At 38.4% G+C, this 18,954-nt stretch overlaps 1 protein-coding gene across 2 annotated transcripts in view; it reads left to right on the top strand.

The window, feature by feature from the left end:
- The window catches only part of LOC102579763 (uncharacterized), a 21,402-nt gene extending 2,448 nt beyond the window's left edge, over positions 1–18,954 (top strand). Inside the window, exons 2-24 of one of the 2 annotated variants that reach the window (XM_006350345.2) lie at positions 890–1,107; positions 1,346–1,451; positions 1,562–1,663; positions 1,796–1,855; positions 1,947–2,025; positions 2,189–2,336; positions 3,009–3,132; positions 3,239–3,419; positions 3,949–3,977; positions 4,071–4,219; positions 4,537–4,636; positions 4,722–4,817; positions 4,888–4,943; positions 5,026–5,149; positions 5,246–5,308; positions 5,423–5,482; positions 5,562–5,723; positions 6,035–6,108; positions 6,199–6,292; positions 6,367–6,503; positions 6,575–6,655; positions 6,779–6,884; positions 18,719–18,954. In XM_006350345.2, coding sequence (XP_006350407.1) covers positions 890–1,107; positions 1,346–1,451; positions 1,562–1,663; positions 1,796–1,855; positions 1,947–2,025; positions 2,189–2,336; positions 3,009–3,132; positions 3,239–3,419; positions 3,949–3,977; positions 4,071–4,219; positions 4,537–4,636; positions 4,722–4,817; positions 4,888–4,943; positions 5,026–5,149; positions 5,246–5,308; positions 5,423–5,482; positions 5,562–5,723; positions 6,035–6,108; positions 6,199–6,292; positions 6,367–6,503; positions 6,575–6,655; positions 6,779–6,884; positions 18,719–18,793 — 2,424 coding nt within the window. In that variant the 3' untranslated portion in view covers positions 18,794–18,954. Of the gene's footprint in view, positions 1–889; positions 1,108–1,345; positions 1,452–1,561; positions 1,664–1,795; positions 1,856–1,946; positions 2,026–2,188; positions 2,337–3,008; positions 3,133–3,238; positions 3,420–3,948; positions 3,978–4,070; positions 4,220–4,536; positions 4,637–4,721; positions 4,818–4,887; positions 4,944–5,025; positions 5,150–5,245; positions 5,309–5,422; positions 5,483–5,561; positions 5,724–6,034; positions 6,109–6,198; positions 6,293–6,366; positions 6,504–6,574; positions 6,656–6,778; positions 6,885–18,718 lie in introns of those variants that run through there. The other variant, XM_006350346.2, reaches the window with a different exon arrangement.

Below are 18,954 nucleotides of genomic sequence, written 5' to 3'. Positions count from 1 at the left end.
ACACCTCTCAATAATTCAAAACATGTTACCATATATTCTAAAGGAAATTATAGGTCACGAGGGTTCTGTGAGCACCTAATTGTTCAGATATAAAACTCGCAAAATAATATAAGTTAAGGGATTTTAACCTATTCACTTTTCTATGAATTCGACGGTTGATATGCCTTTTGGGGTTAAAGACTGTTAAGATGTCCCACATCGGTAGAGGGATGAGAATTTGGTCTCGTTATATGGATTTGGACAAACCTCCCCTCATGAGCTAGCTTTTGGGGTTGAGTTAGGCCCAGGTGCCATATCTTTACATGGTATCAGCCCATCCCAATTTGTTGTTCACCGACGATGGGCCCCCATTTAGAAGTGTTCACGCTCCAGTTGAGGTCTGGGCGTGCGGGGGAGTGTTAAGATGTCCCACATTGGTAGAGGGATGGAAATTTGGTATCCTTATATGGACTTGGACAAACCTCCCCTCATGAGCTAGCTTTTGGGGTTGAGTTAGACCCAGGTGCCATATCTTTACAAAGACCAATGTAATAAAATCGTTTCGAAGCCCAAAGTTTCTACCAGACAATACCTTGGAAGTTAGGCGTACAGTTGTGATGCATATTGATGTGTCAAAGAAGAAAGCAAAAAAGGTCTATGATCAACGTTACACTCAATTTTTATTTATTGTCATTTTCACTTTATGCAAAATTGCTCGAGGCAAATCCCATCATTTTGAGTTTCTATGGTAAAATCATTAGTTTGTTCAATCAAATTTCATATGTAAAGCTAAAAAAGTTATTTGTATCCTTCTTTTGGGTATTCAATTGGAAATGATTGTAGCTAGAGTTATTTTAACCCCATCTTTTGGGGTGAGCATATGTGGATGCTGAAATACTGTATTTGACAGGTAACTTATCCCAACCTGATGGAATTTTTTGAGTTCCTAGGAGTTGATATGGAGATCTCTTATATGTCATTCTCAGTGAGCTTAGACCAAGGCCGTGGTTGTGAATGGGGTACTCGAAATGGATTCTCTAGTTTGTTTGCACAGAAAAAGAATGTCTTGAATCCATATTTTTGGCAAATGATTAGAGAAATTATCAGATTCAAGCAGGATGTCATAAGGTACCAATAACTGTTTTACCTTCACATATGTGACTTCTTATTAGTATTTGTTATTTTTTTGACCAATTTGTTGATTTATTGATCTCATAATTAGAAAGTTAGAGCACAGAGTCTTCTTTGTTCATTTGACAATCATGCATTTGATGGAAATGGACGAAATTGTTCGGTTTTGTGCACTTCATTTATTTATGTCAAGCGTAAGAGCTATCTCATGAATACGTTTCTCACTGCATTGCAGTTACCTTGAAGAACTGGACAACAATCCTGACATAGATCGCAACAAAACATTAGGGCAATTTATCGAGTCACATGTCTATTCGGAGTTATTTCAGAAGGCTTATCTGGTGACACTGCTGTTTGTCTTTGTTATATTGATTTTGATACTTGTATTTGGCCTTTTAGTTGATTCAAAAGATTACTCTTGCAATAAGCAATTCACATATATGTTTCATAGGTTCCAATTTGTGCTTCAATTTGGTTCTGCCCCTCGGAAGGAGTAATGGGATTTTCTGCTTATTCCATTCTTTCATTTTGTCGCGACCACCATCTTATGCAGGTTTTTATTCTCTTACCTACTGTTAAGTTCGAATACTTTGTATATATGTAGATTATAGCCTATTATTGAATGTGTTGCATGCAAGATACTAAATTTGAATTACCTACATCAGTTTATCTTGTGTCTATACAGCTCTTTGGTCTCCCTCAGTTGCTCACTATAAGAAGGCGATCACATGCATATGTAAACAAGGTGATTTTTTTTTTCATAGTTACCTATTTTCACTTTCTTGCAAGTTTTGTTAAGCATGGTTCATCCTTCGATGGGGCATTAACGAATGCAGGTTAAGGAGGAGCTTGAGAAAAGAGGCTGCCAAATAAGAACTGGTTGTGAAGTAAATTCTGTATTGACAAATGAACAAGGTCTAGCTTGGTTTTTATTTATGTCTTCTCTTCTTGCAAGAGTTCTCTGTGTTGTTTCTCTTTTGGTGTTTACCTAAGAAAAATCTTCGGTCAGCTTTATTTTCGCTATCACATAGTTTAAAACTAGTCCAGATTCTAAGTGTAAAATAAAGATCCCTTGCAGGTTGTACCATATATTGCAATGATGGTTCCACTGAAGTATATGACGGATGCATAATCGCTGTACATTCACCAGATACTCTGAAAATGTTAGGCAAAGAGGCAACATATGATGAAACAAGAATACTGGGTGCTTTCCACTATGTCTATAGGTACTAATTGTTTTTTCTACCTATAAGAAAAGGTAACAAAATATAGCCATGTTCCTATACATATTTTCTATCATCAGAGGAGTTCTATTTTGTGCTTTAGAGAAGTTCAGTTAAAATGAATTTTTTAAGGCATGATACATAAGTGTGCCTTTTAACTTGGCTTCAGCTGACATCTATGCCCTCCAATTTCGGGTGTGCACAAATAGACACTTAAACTTGTATAAAATTAAACAAGTAGACACACACATCTTACGTGACATATTACACGTAGTATGCCATGTAGGATGCGAATTGCCACATAGGACTCTATGTAGGACGCATGTGTCTACTTGTTCAATTTTATACAAGTTTAAGTGTGTACGTGTACACGCCGAAAGTTGGAGGGCATAGATGTCAACTGAAGTCAAGTTAAATGATACATTTATGTATTATGCCATGTTTTAATGGTGGCTGGTTTAATCATATAAACAGCTACAACCTGCTAGATTTCTGAGCTAATATGAAAATGGTACTGGAAGCCAAGATTAAAATAGTTAGTAATTCTGATTCTGAAATTCTAGCCACGACCACGAGCTCTACTTAAAGGGTAGAGTATCATGTTGAAATGGTACATCTACTTAATAAGATTTATGATGTCAAAATGCAAAATTGTTGTCTCTTCCTCTGCGAGAGTGATACTTTCCTTCATCAAGACAAAACATTCCTGCCTCATGACCCGGCAGCATGGAGTGCTTGTAACTTTCTTGGAACCATGAATGATAGAGGATGTGCAACATATTGGCTCAATGTAATCCAGGTGTGTTTTGGAATACAGTGATTTAGGACCTTCTATAGAAAATAGAAGATAATGTTCTTCAGTGGGGAGTCTTTTCTCTTAACTTATGAGCTGTCTAAACTTACAGAACCTTGGTGACTCAGAGCTGCCTTATCTCGTAACCTTCGATCCTCCTCACACACCAGAGCATACACTGGTTAAGTGGAGAACAAGCCATCCAGTCCCCTCAGTTGCTGCATCAAAAGCTTCATGTAAGCTTCATCAAATCCAAGGGAAGAGAGGAATATGGTTTTGTGGACCATATCAAGGTATGAATCTCTTTCTTATGCAGAATATTGGGAGTTTCTTGTAGTCGAAGATAGATGTTCCTTTGTAACCTGCTATCGTGCATTAGTCTGCTGTTATGTCAACTATGTTCAATTTAGAGAACCAGTTCCGTTAACTGAAACTTGAAGGACTGTACCACTCACTATTGTCATTTAAATTATTTGCAGAACTCACTGTTGTAGTCCTCGGAAATTGCAGCTTATAAAATCTATTTTAAGAGAGTATTATGACTCCTTACGGATAAAGTGATGCCAATTTCTAATTATATGAAATAAACTATCTTGTCAAACTGTCTTTGCAAAAGAAATCTTCATTCACCTTTTACGTTTTCTTTCTATTTCAATTTGATGCCAGTGACTCAGCACAACAACCTAGTGGTTTGTTTTATTCACTACCTTTTCTTCGCATAAGGTTCAAGGGAAGCTATCCGTAACACTTGTAGCACAAACAGTTTATTTTTCACTTTGTGTTTCACTGCTTATTGATGTGTATTTATTGCAATACTTTCAGGCTATGGCTTCCATGAGAATGGACTAAAGGTAGTACCGCTTCTGCTAATAAATTTTTTAACTTACTCTGAAAACAATTTGGAGTCTTTTGTGGATGACTCTGACATCTTTGCTCCTCCTCAGGCGGGTGTGATTGCTGCAGATGGGATGCTTAGAAGAAATTGTAGTATTCTGTACAACCACAAGTATTTGGTACCAACCTGGCCTGAAACTGGAGCACGCCTCCTCGTTACTAGATTTTTCAAAAGTTACATTCAAACAGGATGCATAATGTGAGTGGTGATAGTTTCATCTTGTATTACTTAAGTCCCGAAACAGTGGCGGATACATGCCTGACAATTTGCTTATTTCCATTGAATCTATTTCTTATTTTATAACGTTTGTGATCTTGCTATTTGAATGGCAGCAATATGCAGAACGACTAATGTATTGATAAACTACACTTCTTTTATTCCAATCTCTTTGGCTTAGAGCTCATATCCAAGTTGAATTCATGCTGCAAAACAAAACACACATGTGAATCGCGACTTATTTTATTACTGATAATTAAAGATATCTGGGTAATAATTTTACATGTTGCGATATACAGCTTGTTGGAAGGAGGTACAATTTTCACCTTCCAAGGAAGAGATAGGAAATGCTCTCTCAAAGTTTCTCTTACAGTTCGTAGTATGCAGTTTTACTGGAAGGTAACTTGAAATTTTCTTTTGCACCTTCAACTTGTCAAAAGTTAAAACCTAAAAAAGAAGACAAATTCTGTGACATCTCTTACAGGTTGCAACTCAAGCTGACCTAGGTCTTGCTGATGCTTTTATTCATGGGGATTTTTCTTTTGTTGATAAGAATGAAGGTCTTCTTAATCTTATCACGGTGAGGAGCTGAGTCGTTATCTTTGTGAATAGCTTTTGGTTGGTGCTTAGTTTCCTGATTTTTGTTGCAGATATTTATTGCAAACGGAGAATTGAAAGAATCTGTTAAACCGACTAGCAAGAAAAGGTACAATAGCTTACTGACCTGAAATCAAGAAACATAAACTTCAGTTGTTATGAAAGTTCTTCATCACTTTTTATGGCTTTAGAGGCTGGTGGACACCAGTGCTTTTTACAGCAGCGCTATCATCTGCAAAGTACTTCTATCGACATGTTTCAAATCAAAACACGCTAACTCAGGCTCGTCGAAATATCTCTCGCCATTATGACGTGGTAAGTAATTAACTTGCATACTATATCACCCAAAGTACGTAGGGGAGGTCAACCGTCACTATTGAAAGTTCTGAATCTTGGCCATATTTTTGCCAGAGTAATGAACTCTTCTCACTCTTTCTGGATGAGACAATGACATACTCATGTGCAATTTTCAAGGTTTATCTCTCAAACCTTTAAATGCTTGCCACTTTTTTCTTCGTATGCTAAGCTACATTTCCTGTTCTTTATCTCATAATATGGTGATCTATTTTTATTTCATATTTTTTATAGAGTGAGGATGAAGACCTAAAAGATGCACAGCTGAGAAAGATTTATGTTCTCATTAGAAAGGTAAGTCATCAACTAAGTGAAAATCTCTCCTATTTCTTTGTAAATTTCAGGCATAATCTGATTCTGCTACTCTATTTAGGCAAAAGTTAGGAAGGAACATCACATTTTAGAGATCGGATTTGGTTGGGGAAGTTTTGCGATGGAAGTTGTCAAGCAAACAGGATGTAAATATACTGGTATAACTCTCTCCGAGCAGCAGCTGGAGTATGCACAGTTGAGAGTTAAGCAAGCAGGACTTCAGGTATAGTACTTACAATGACTAAGATGAAGCTTACACTAACTTATAATTGCTATAAGCTGAATCAAATGATAAAGCAACTAGGAAATTCCACTTAATGGACTAAACCTTCTTCCAGTTTCTGCTCCTGAACGAGCTAGGTCGCAAGTCCGTCAAGGGAAATTATGACACAAGATTAACTAAAGTGCTTCTTTGTTTGATGCATTCCACATTTGTCTTTCAAAGATTAACATAAGAAGATGATCTGCTTAGCACTTGCAACTTTAAAGCTATAGTTATCTATTAATATCCAATTCAATGAAACTTTTCCACAGGATCAAATAACATTTATCCTATGTGATTATCGCCAAATCCCAAGTAAGGACAAGTATGACAGGATTATATCAATGTGAGCTTTTATCCGATCTACATCTTGACTTATTGTATTACTCACTACATGTCAAGCCAGTGCTACAATTGTACCAATTATCATTTTCAGTGGGATGATAGAACATGTTGGTCATGATTACATGGAGGAATTCTTTACTTGCTGTGAATCTGCACTAACAGAAGATGGACTTCTAGCTCTGCAGGTAATTGATTATAGTCACCCTAATACATGCCACTTTGATTCTTTATGCTTTTCACAAGTGTTGGCTTTCTTTAGTTCATTTCAATGCCAGACGGGAGATATGACGAATATAGGCATAGCACAGGCTTCATAAAAGAGTACATATTCCCAGGTGGATGCTTGCCCTCACTAAGTCGAGTAACATCAGCCATGGCTGCTACATCCAGACTATGGTAAGCAATTATTGTTTGTGCTTCTCAATCTTTTAAAAGCATTTCCTTCTGAAAGCATTTTATAAATGCAGTGTAGTTCACCTGGAAGAAATAGGAATTCATTACTATCAAACACTGAGATGTTGGCGAAAAAACTTCCAGAAAAACAAAAGGTAACAAAACAAAAATAAGTCCACAGCTTCTATGCTGAGTAAACCCTATTTCTTCATAAATCATTTGTAGCTAGATCAGTTCTAACTGCTGATACTTGACTATTGATTACTCTGTGTCCCTAGCCAAATTCATGCTTTGGGATTTGATGACAAGTTCATCAGAACATGGGAGTACTACTTTGATTACTGTGCTGCTGGATTCAAAACATGCACGATAGGAGATTATCAGGTATGGTAACAAATCTTTCAAAATATTTCATAGGGTAAAACCACCTCTAAAGATGCAAGCAATTTTTCTAATGTTTGCTTGGACATAAATGTTGACTATTAATCTTACATATGGACAAAAAGTAAATGTTGATGACATATTGTCACACCCCGAGACTACCCTAGACGCGACACGGTGCTTAGAGCTACAAGTGACCCCAAGCTAACCTCATGGCATGTCATGACACTAAGATGTACATGAAATAGCACAATAGAACAACTATATGCGGAACTAATCTGAAGTAGTCTAACAACTTAATAGACAAAATATTTGAGTACACATAAGCAGAAGTCTAAAGAGACTGTCCGAAAGTCTCTGCTAACATGAGTTGCTAGGACAAACCCCTAGCTAACTCCAACTGTCTGAGGCTGAAAGAAAATACCGAAATCAAAGATATATAACGGGATCATCCTCAGATAAATGAAGACTCAAAGCTACTGCAAGCTGGCTGGATCTATACTAACTGCGGGCCTGATGATGAGCGTCAGAACTTCTATTATCAAACAATATAGTCAGAAAGTATGCGTTCAGTACATTCAATGTACTGAGTATGAGGAATATGCAAAATAAACATGATATGAACATACTGAATCTGTAAAACATGTTGATTTAAAGACCAAGTATAATAATGTGAAACTGAGATATACTGAACTGAAATACAGAAGTACAAGGTCATGCAATAATTGAAAGTCTGGTTGTGGGAGTTACTAAAATCGATATAAACCATGTGAGCTACTTCATGAGTTCAGTGTACTTCTCCCACACCAAAAAGAGAGTGTCCAATACTTGCCATCGTAAGGGACTTGATAACTGAGCTAATGTGGATCCACTAAGCTAATGTCTATCTGAGACAAATCCTACGGTGGCACGTAATTTTGGAACTAAGGAATTGCTACTAAAGGTCCACAGATGCTAAAGAGAAACCTTCATCCATAAAGTCCGCTCGGTGCTAAGTATACTCCCAATAGAAACATGCGTAAATATGGAAATAATATTAATCTGATACTTCTGAATCATACTGATAACTGATACATAATGAGTAGCTCATAAATCATGATAACTGAAATCATACTGAAGGATACTTGGATACTTTATCTAAAAGCATCATATATCATGACATATGAAAATATACTGAAAGATACTTTATTTGAAAGCACCATAAGTCATGAAAATCTGATAATCCGAGACACACATTTAAAAATAGCATAATTCTGATCTTGGAAATACTTGTATAGTTAGGATTCATGAAATAACATTGAAACCATAGAATTCACAAGTAAAACGTACAATGAAATTTAGGTGTAATCATAAGCAAAACTGATTTACAATAAAAACACATGAAGATCATAGAAAATTCTATCTTGTAGGAATCATAAACTTGAAATTATTAAGTTTATTTGGGACTCGATGGGTGAAAGAGAACCATTGATGAAATCCCACATATCTGGAGTAGAAACCTTGGCATGATTCTTGGAAGGGAGACTTGAAGCTTGGAACCTAGTTCTTGCTTGAGATGAGACTTGAGAGAGAAGAAATCTAATTTAGGTGAAGTTATGAAGGAACGGGGGAGTTAAAATCCCCCTAATCCAACTTAGAATAGGTCAAAACGACATAGTATAAGAATTAAAAGAGTGGGAAAAGACTAAAATAACTCTGACTCAAAACCGAAGGAGGCCTTCTCCGGTTGCCTTCGATGGACCATATAACACTTCACGGACCGTGGAAGTGCTCGTAAATGGGAAGGAAATCTGGGTCTTGAGGGTCAACTTCTACGGACCCTTCTACGGTCTGTAGATCACTTTACAGCTCGTTAAGGCACCCGTAAAAGACATGAAATTCTGGGTCCATGAGTCTTGGCCCTATGGTTCGATTTACAAACCTACCACATTCCGTAATTGAGTCCGTAAAACATTCCTTGAAATTTTCCAATGCTGAGCTCTGGTTTACGAATCCGTAAAAGGGTTCGTACAAACCCTTTTTTGCAACTTTCAATTGTTTTTGATCTTTCAAGGTCTGAATTGGGCTTAATAACTTTTGAGGTGTTGCACATATAATCATAGTAACGAACCGGAGGTGCGGTTTGTGGATGGTGCTCAATGACACTTGTAGGTAGCAAAGAAAGAAAAAAATAATGTCAATATATTTGTTTGGACCAAGTGGAAATACAGGGGTTGTCAAAATAACAACATACCCAGTGAAATCCCACTAAGCGGGGTCTGAGGAGGGTAGAGTGTATGCAAACTTACCACAACCTTATGGAGGTAGAGAGACTGTTTTCGAAAGACCCTTGACTCAAGTGCATCAAACATGAGTACAAGAAGAAGAAAACAATGAAGAGAGCATAGCAGTTGATAGAATGTGTGTGTCCACTCTCAGTCAACGGACCAGGTCCCTTGACTCAACAAGAACAATAAGAAGAGTAAATAATAACGAGAACACAACACAAGCAGTTTACATGGAAACCTCCTTGCTCAAGGGAGTAAAACCACGACCTGTCACACAGGGTTTTCAACTGTTTTCACTAATCTTCCTTAAGCAAAAGTGAAACCCAGTTACAACCAAAGTGAGAAAAAGCTATTAATCTCACAACCAAGTAATAACTCTATTACTTGAAGAGCCTAAGCAGATATCACTCTGCCCACTAAGCTATCATCACTAGACAACTTAGAATTTGACTAAGCAACACGCAGGTTGCCCACTAAACCACCACGTTTCAGATGACTTAGACTCTAACTAAGCAGCACACACGGCTGCCCACTAAATCAGTTAGACTCAAATGATTTAGACTTTTTCACAAAATAACTATTTGAATCCTTTATAGATGTAGGAACATATTTACAATGAACGTGCAGAAGATATAATCCTAAGACAACTAAGCTTGCAGCTTTATCTGGTTCGAGTTGATCTTGAGGATGAATCTTCACTTTTGTATTAGCCTTTGCAAGAGTTCTTGAGAGTTTTTGTTCAAGTTGCAAAAACTAAAGTTATGACTATTGGACATAATCTTTATGAAGAATAGTCACAACTTTCGAGGCCATGCCATTGGCTAAGGTTTCTGCCATTTCTGCCATAGTTGGAGACTGTGCACCAACCAATTGTACTTTTTCCAGCCTGACAGCAGAGTGTACATCTGCACTAGAGATCAGGTCCCTTTACAACAGAGTGTACATCTGCATTAGAGATCAGGTCCCTTTACAAGGTCCCTGGGTTTGTCAAATCATCAAAACTACAAATAACAGCAGTTAATATAGAAACAATGTAAGGTCTACAAGAAAGAAACAATAACAACAACAAAATAGTGGATAACATTTTTCCCCTTTTTGATGATGACAAATTGTACACCAGTGCTTCCCCCTGTCGATCAAGACACCTTATTCATTTTTACATTCACCCTGTCAGTCAGGTACACAAGTGCCTACAATTTCTTCCCCCTGTCGATCAAGACCTGTGAACTGTGATCAAGACCTGTGAATTATTTCACCAGAGCCTAAGCACCCAATGATTCCTCCTTTTGGCATCATAAAAAAAGTGCAGTAAACCAACAAAACAAGTAAGATTTTTAAGCAAGATCACAACCAAGGGCAACACCAACATGGTTATAAAAACAGGAAACAATAGAAATCAGTCACAACAAAACAGGAATCAATGTCATTGCACAAAAGTAAGCATTCAATACATTTAAGTTAAACTGAAATTGAGAACTACGGACACTGTCCACACAAAAGAAAAGACACGGGAAGGGACGGAAAGGACTATGTGGAAGGAGGCTGATGAGAGAGGGAGCTACTGACAAGAGAGAGTCTAACATTGGCTTCATCATTATCTTTGATCAATTTCTCTTGCAGAGCAGCAATCTGAGCCGTGAGCATATCAACTTTCTTCCTTAGATCGTTTACTTCTGTAGTACCAGGTTTCTCAGATTGCGTTTTGAGTAGTTCTGCCTTTAGTAAGGCAATTTCAACATCCTTGTTGCTCACTCGCACAGTCATCTCTTCCAGTTCATGCTTCAACTGATCCTGTTATGGGCTCACTTGCACATGAAGGTCTATGGGCTCAAACTTGCACAATGACTCCATGATGAACAAATCAGTTGCAGAGGTTGCAGTTCTCTTCTCCGTTCGAGGAAGAAGAACTTTGTTGAAGAATTCGAAAACCAACTCATACTCTCCTTTCATGAGTTTCTTCATAACCCCAACACGCCGAGTGTTAGGAATCTTAGAGCATTCCTTCACAAATTCCATAGTGCAGGTTTTTCCAACCACTGACCTGATCCCTCCTCTGGGTACTTCGAGGATCTCTCCTAGTAGGTCCTCATCTAAGTAAAGACTCTTGGCTCCGACTCTGGAGTTAATGCTGCCATCCTCTGCAAATTCGATGATGTAATAGAACTCTCTAACCTCTTCCTCATGCAGAATAGGAGATTTGTGCTGAAACAGGTGGATCCAAGATTGAATTTCCATCAAATCATGTAAGGAGTCCATAAGTTGTCTTGTGGATGATATCCATGTCAAACACCCTTCCACCAGAACCCTTTGTAAATGCAGATTGTTGACAATTGACTGCTTACTTTCTCTGTGGTCATCCTCATTTCCCATAGGACTAGGTCCCGTTCCAGGTACTAGTTTGATGGCAGGAGAGGTTTCTCTCTTCCTCTTATTTCCCCCCTTTTTGGACACAAAGATGCTTTAAACTTTCCCTTTCCCTGACTTTTTCCCTTACTAGGCTTCTTTACTTGTTTTTCCCTTTTTCTCTCAGAGCTTTCTTTCACACCCTCATGGTCAGATTCTTCAAAGGAAACATCCATCACGCCAACAACATGCATTTCGAACAGTGAATCACCGGATTTCCTCTTTCTTCTATTTTCAGCAGTACTTGTTGCATTTGACTTCATGCATTACCTCTTCCATCATCAGTGTTAGGCTCTCAATACCTAGGTTTTCACTGGCAGCGAGAATGTTGGACTCATACATCTTATTCTCAGGAAGGTCACCCTCAAACAAATGATCAGATAACATATCAGAATAGGGACCAGGTTGTTGTGAGGGTGTTGGGTTAATGTGGTCAAAGGGTGACTGAGGATTGAGAAGACTGGTTTCACTAATGTTGACCGGAGAGAGGGTCGACATTTTGGACAGAGATGTGTAGAAATCCATTGGGTCAATTTCAAGAAGAGAGTCGAGTATGTTCTTCGAAAAAGATGGAGATTGAGACAGTGTTTGAGAAAGAGAGATGAAGAATAGCAGATAGAAAGAGAGACTGAGAGAAATGAGTTTGAAAAGTGGGGAGATGGAGTGAAGAAAAGTCATATAAAAAGAATTGAAACGATGTGTCAGATCCGTGAGTAGATGCGTCGCTTAGACTTAAAGCGATGGGACAACGGTCAGAATGGCCGATGACTGACACGTGGCGATCTCAACGGTTCTCATTTAACAATTTAAATAAAATGTAAAGGGTGCTAACCTTAAGAGGGACCAGGTTTTCAACTGCATGTGAGATTTGATTCCTGAGTGGTTCTGACCATTCTTTGCTTATGTGATTTCCATGAGTGTGTACCTGCAGCAGGTACATAATTGATCCCACTTAAACAATACACTACAAGTAATGAGGATACCTGCCCTCCAAATCATAGCCAAAACAAGGATTGGATGCCTTTGGTTGAGATTAGGTCAGTGCATATTCATCATTCCCAGCTTCAACCTGTTACTCTCAAATTGATCCTTGCTGAGTGCTTTGGTGAAGATATCTACAATCTAATCTTCTGTTCTGCAGTACTGCATGATAGAACAGGACCAGGTCCCCTGTCTTCTTTAGATACCTCAGGATCCGCTTAACTGCCTTCAGATGTGATTCCCTGGGACATGCTTGAAATCGTGCACACATTTCTACACTGAAGACGATGTCAGGTCTGTTTGCTGCTAGATACAATAGAGATCCAATAATGCCTCTGTACATGGTTTGATTCACTAGTGGATCAGTCTCATCTGCTCCCATTTTTGAATTTGTACCCATGGGGTGTATCAATAGGCTTGGAATCCACCATGTGAAACTTCTTCAACAGCTCCTTTGTGTACTTCTCTTGACAGATTGAGGTGCCACTTGGGTTTTCTTGATCTGTAGACCCAAGAAGAAGTTCAACTCCCCCATCATGCGCATCTCGAATTCATTTCCCATGAGAGTAGCAAATTCTTCACATAGATGTTCAGCAGTAGCTCCGAAGATGATATCATCCACATACACTTGGATGATGAGCAGTTCTTGTTCCCTTTTCATCAGAACAAAGTGTTTTCTATTTTACCCCATTTGAAACCATTCTTCAGCAGGAATTTGGATAGTCTTTTGTACCAAGCTATGGGTGCCTGTTTCAAGCCGTACAGGGCTTTGTTGAGTATGAAGACATGATTTGGACGGTCGACATCCTCAAATCCTGGTGGCTGCTTTACATATACTTCTTCCTTTAGATCTCCATTTAGAAATGCACTTTTGCCATCCATTTGGAACAACTTGAATCCCATGAATGCTGCAAAGGCTATGGGGATTCTAGTGGCCTCCATTCGAGTAACAAGGGCAAATACCTCGTCATAATCGATGCCTTATTCTTGATTATAGCCTTGAACCACCAGTCTGGACTTGTTCCTTGTGATAACTCCATTTTCATCAAGCTTATTTTAAAAAAACACTTAGTCGCTATGATGGTTCTGTCAGCAGGTCTTGGGACCAGGTACCACACATTGCTCCGCTCAAACTGATGAAGTTCTTCTTGCATTGAATTGACCCAGTCCGCATCCTTTAAGGCTTCTTTCACATTTTTAGGCTCAATGATGGAAATGAAGGCTGAGAATGCAACCAGATTTCTTGTTTTTGACCTGGTTTGCATTCCAAAATTCAGTGGGGAAATGAGATTTTCAAAGGGGTGAGATGAACTGTGCTTCCACCCTGGTTTAGAAGCCAGGGGTTGTGGTTGATCCATCTATTCTTTTTCATCTTCAGAATCGTCATTCTCAGAAGGATGAATTTCCTCTTGACTTGCAGCATGAGACGGATCGGGTCCCATAGTAGGCTGATCATCCTCCTTCACCTTCTCAGATGGACTGGGATCAACACCGTCAGATTCTGGATCTCCTTCAGCTTTAAGCCTACTGGCTTCATTATTCTGGATTTTGAACAACTCATCAAGATCATCATCGTCCTTTATCTCCAAGCTCTTCAAATCGCCACTTTCATCAAAGATCATATGAACACTTTCCTCAATGCATAGTATTGTTTTGTTGAAGACCCTGTATGCTTTGCTTGAAGATGAGTACCCTACAAAGACACCTTCATCACTTTTGGGATCGAACTTTCCCAGATCATCCTTGCCATTGTTAAGCACAAAGCACTTGCATCCAAAAGCCCTTAGATAACTTAGCTTGGGTTCCTTATTGTTGAGCAATTCATAAAGTGTTTTGTTCAGTAAAGACCTGATCAAGCATATGTTGGTCAGATAACATGCAGTATTGCTGCCTCAGCCCAAAAGTTTTGAGGAAGATTTGACTCGATGAGCATAGTTTTGGCAATATCTACCAGAGTTCTGTTCTTCCTTTCCACCATCCGTTTTGTTGAGGTGTTCTGGGTGCTGAGAAGTTATGATTAATGTCATTTTCTGCACAAGAGACATCCAACTTCACATTTTCAAACTCAGTTCCATGGTCGGACCTGATCCCAGCAATTGAGCTTGGTTTGGATCATTTTGAAAAATATCATGAGCACATCAGCTGTCTCAGACTTTGACTTGAGAAACATAGTCCACGTGAATCTTGAGTAGTCATCCACTATCACCAGGATGTACTTCTTTCCGTTTCGACTTTGGATCTTCGCAGGTCCACATAAATCCATGTAAATCAATTCAAGAACCCTTGATGAGCTTACCTGTTTCTTTGGTTTGGAAGAGGATCTGGTCTGCTTCCCTTTGACGCATACATCACACACCTTGCTTTCGCTGAACTTCAATTTTGGCAAACCACGAACCAGGTCCCTAGAGACAAGCTTGTTCAATAGAGACGAGCTCACATGACCTAGCATCTTATGCCATAAGTCGGCATTTTCACTTTGAGCACTGAGGCATGTCAGATCGTCTCCACGAGTTGTTTCCAAATCTGCCACATACATGTTTTTTTTTCCGCCTTCTGTCCGTCAGGATCACTTTCTTGGAGGACAAGCTGGTGACAATGCATTTGTCTGAAGAAAACTTGACTTCATTTCCCTTGTCAAAAATTTGGGAAACACTGAGTAGATTGTATTTTAAACCACTCTCATAGTAAACATTTTCAATGGAGTCCTCAAATGATTTTCCAACCCTGCCAACTCCAAGGATATACCCCTTCTTTCCATCGCCAAAAGAGACACCTCCACCTTGAAGTGTCTTGAGTGAAAGGAAGTTTTTGGTGTTTCCAATCAAGTGCTTCGAGCAACCACTGTCCATAAACCAGCACTGACTGCTACTTCCTTCACTCACCTGCAACAAACATTACTTATTAGACTTGGGAACCCACTTCAATCTAAGTTCCCAGTAGACTGATAAAGGTGTAATGAGAGTGTTTTTTGCCCAATAAGGCAGGTTGGTTCTTTTCATGTTCGAGGCCTTACGAACAGGAGCAGGTCCGCTCCTTTTAGTAGTTTTCTGTCTAGAAGATTTAGAAGTGGGATCTGGTCCCCCTTGTTGAGCCTTTTTCTGTCTAGAATATACTGAAATTTTTTCTTGTGAGGCCTTCCAGGCAGGACAGTCCCCTTTTAGATGGCCATTGCGACCACAATGAAGACACAATAAGTTGTCTGGAACAGATACATATTTGCTGTGGGGATTATAGGGAGGAGTAATGTTCAGGCTGCCTAACCCTTTTCTGTTGTAGTTGCTTTGACTGGTTATGTTGGAGAGTAGTTTGGTAGAGCTGGTCCATTTTAGAGAAGTTTGAAGTTCTTCCTTAAGACGGACCAGGTCCCTCTCCATCTGATCATTCCTTTCCATGGCTAGGGCAAGCCTGGTCTCAGTAGTATTCAGATTACTTTCTAGTTCTGCCTGCAGGTTAGTAGCCTTCCCCTTTCTTTTCTCAGATTTCTCAATCATTAGATTTAATTGCTCTTTAAGTTCTAATTTTTCAGATTCTAGAACCATCACTTGTTCTTCAAGAACTGACATCTGCACCACCATCACCCATTTATCTTCACTTAGACTATCAAGACTGCTGTTCATAGAGTCCTTTTCAGTGGTTAACTCTATGAAAGAGTCAATCAAAACATTTGCTAGCTTTCTCAACCTTCTAACAGAGTAAGTATTCAAGTTTTGTTTAATATCAAGGAGAGTTACCTTATCTTCATCGTCCTCATCTTCTGATTTCGCCATGAGAGCAAATAACCCGTCAAATACGTTGGCATTATCTTGAACAACCAGCATGGAGGCATTATCAGGACATTCTGATTCTCCTGATTCACTTGAAGAATCACCCCACACAGCAAGAGCTTTCTTCACTACATAGTCAGATGTAACTTTCCTTGCATTTTTGTCAGGTACTAGGTCCCTTCTCTTATCTTTTTCACCCCCAAGTCTTTGATGCTCTTTGTTTTCAGCTTTGAGCATTGGGCAATCTCTTATGAAGTGCCCTGCCTTTCCGCACTTGTGACAAAGATCACTAGCAGTTGCAGCCTGAGGATGATTCCCTCATTTTCTAAACCCTCCATGATTTCTCACAATTTTTTGAAATCTCTTAGTGAGATAAGCCATGTCATCCTCTTTATTAGAGTCGTCTCCAGACTTGTCTTTCTTAGTTTCCTTCTTTGAGGTGTCCTGATTTCTGTTCATTTCATGAGTTTTGAGATTTCCAATGAGAGCATCCATTGTTAGAACCTTCAAGTCCTTTGCTTCAGTTATGGCATCTACTTTACTTGCCCATGACTTGGGAAGAATTCGAAGAATCTTCCTGACCTTCTTACTAGAGCTAATGGGTTCTCCCAAGCTTCGCAGCTCGTTGGTTATGGATGAAAACCTTGTATACATGTCATGAATGCTTTCATCCTCTTTCATTGTGAAGTTCTCGTATTGGGTGGTCAGCATATCTACCTTCGACTCCTTCACCTGTTCTGTCCCTTCGTGAGCTGTTCTTAGACTGTCCCAGATTTCCTTTGTCGATTCACAATCAGAGATGCGGTTGTACTCTTCAGTACCTATACCACACACTAACAGCTTCTTAGCTCTGTATATTTTCTCGATCTTCTTTCTATTCGCCTCGTTGTATTGTTGGCGAGTCTTTGGAACAATTTTTGTGATTTCACCATCTTTCACTTCCACAGTTGGAATGAAAGGTCCATCCAGCACTATGTCCCATAACTCCCTTTCCTCAGCTATACGATAGTCGTGCATCCTTGTTTTCCGCCAACTGTAAAACTGACCATTGAAACGAGGAGGTCGTGTTGAAGATTGTCCTTCTTCGAGGTTCAGTGGAACAACCATTCTTTTACAGAAATATCTCTCTTGGTGTTAACCAGCTAGAGAGTACCCGCTCTGATACCAATTGATAGAATGCGTGTGTCCACTCTCAGTCAACAGACTAGGTCCCTTGACTCAACAAGAACAATAAGAAGAGTAAATAATAACGAGAACACAACACAAACAGTTTACGTGGAAACCTCCTTGCTTAAGGGAGTAAAACCACGACCTGTCAAATAGGATTTTCAACTGTTTTCACTAATCTTCCTTAAGCAAAAGTGAAACCCAGTTACAACCAAAGTGAGAAAAAGCTATTAATCTCACAACCAAGTAATAACTCTATTACTTGAAGAGCCTAAGCAGATATCACTCTGCCCACTAAGCTATCATCACTAGACAACTTAGAATTTGACTAAGCAACACGCAGGTTGCCCACTAAACCACCACGTTTCAGATGACTTAGACTCTAACTAAGCAGCACACACGGCTGCCCATTATCTAAAAATTTTAATTATTAGAATGGTACAAAATTTTATTTACTTGTGTATCTTTTTAACATGCCACTTCATGTTTTTCGAAAAAGCTTCTCTTTTTTTTGGGTGTGTGAAAGGTCGCTGTGAAACTCAAACTCTGTCCAACAGTAAATACATGCACACACTTATTCCATTTTTATTTTTTTACTATGAATGTTGAAACTGTTTCACTAAATTTGAGAAGTATAACAACTTCCATTTTTATTTTTTTACTATGAATGTTGAAACTGTTTCACTAAATTTGAGAAGTATAACAACTTCCATTTTTATTTTTTTACTATGAATGTTGAAACTGTTTCACTAAATTTGAGAAGTATAACAACTTCCATTTTTATTTTTTTACTATGAATGTTGAAACTGTTTCACTAAATTTGAGAAGTATAACAACTTCCATTTTTATTTTTTTACTATGAATGTTGAAACTGTTTCACTAAATTTGAGAAGTATAACAACTTCCATTTTTATTTTTTTACTATGAATGTTGAAACTGTTTCACTAAATTTGAGAAGTATAACAACTTCCATTTTTATTTTTTTACTATGAATGTTGAAACTGTTTCACTAAATTTGAGAAGTATAACAACTTCCATTTTTATTTTTTTACTATGAATGTTGAAACTGTTTCACTAAATTTGAGAAGTATAACAACTTCCATTTTTATTTTTTTACTATGAATGTTGAAACTGTTTCACTAAATTTGAGAAGTATAACAACTTCCATTTTTATTTTTTTACTATGAATGTTGAAACTGTTTCACTAAATTTGAGAAGTATAACAACTGATCAAGTGGTGCTTTTTACCTTGTAGATTGTATTTTCAAGGCCAGGGAATGTTGCAACATTTGGTGATCCTTACAATGATACTATGCCTTCAGCTTATTAGAGTTCCTTTGTTTGGAATAGTATGTTGTAACTTTGTCATTGACTCATGCTTAATTGTGTGATTCTCTTGTACTGTACTGTGTGAACTTTTTTCAATTACCTAATAAAACTTATTCAAGGAAATAATTACTATTATTGAAATAAGAAATGTCTCCTCTTAAA

This window comes from Solanum tuberosum, unplaced genomic scaffold, assembly GCF_000226075.1.
Source record: "Solanum tuberosum cultivar DM 1-3 516 R44 unplaced genomic scaffold, SolTub_3.0 scf00123, whole genome shotgun sequence".
NCBI lineage: Eukaryota > Viridiplantae > Streptophyta > Magnoliopsida > Solanales > Solanaceae > Solanum > Solanum tuberosum.
The sequence above is the reverse complement of the archived record's forward strand: the minus strand, read 5'-3'. Positions and strand labels throughout refer to the sequence as shown.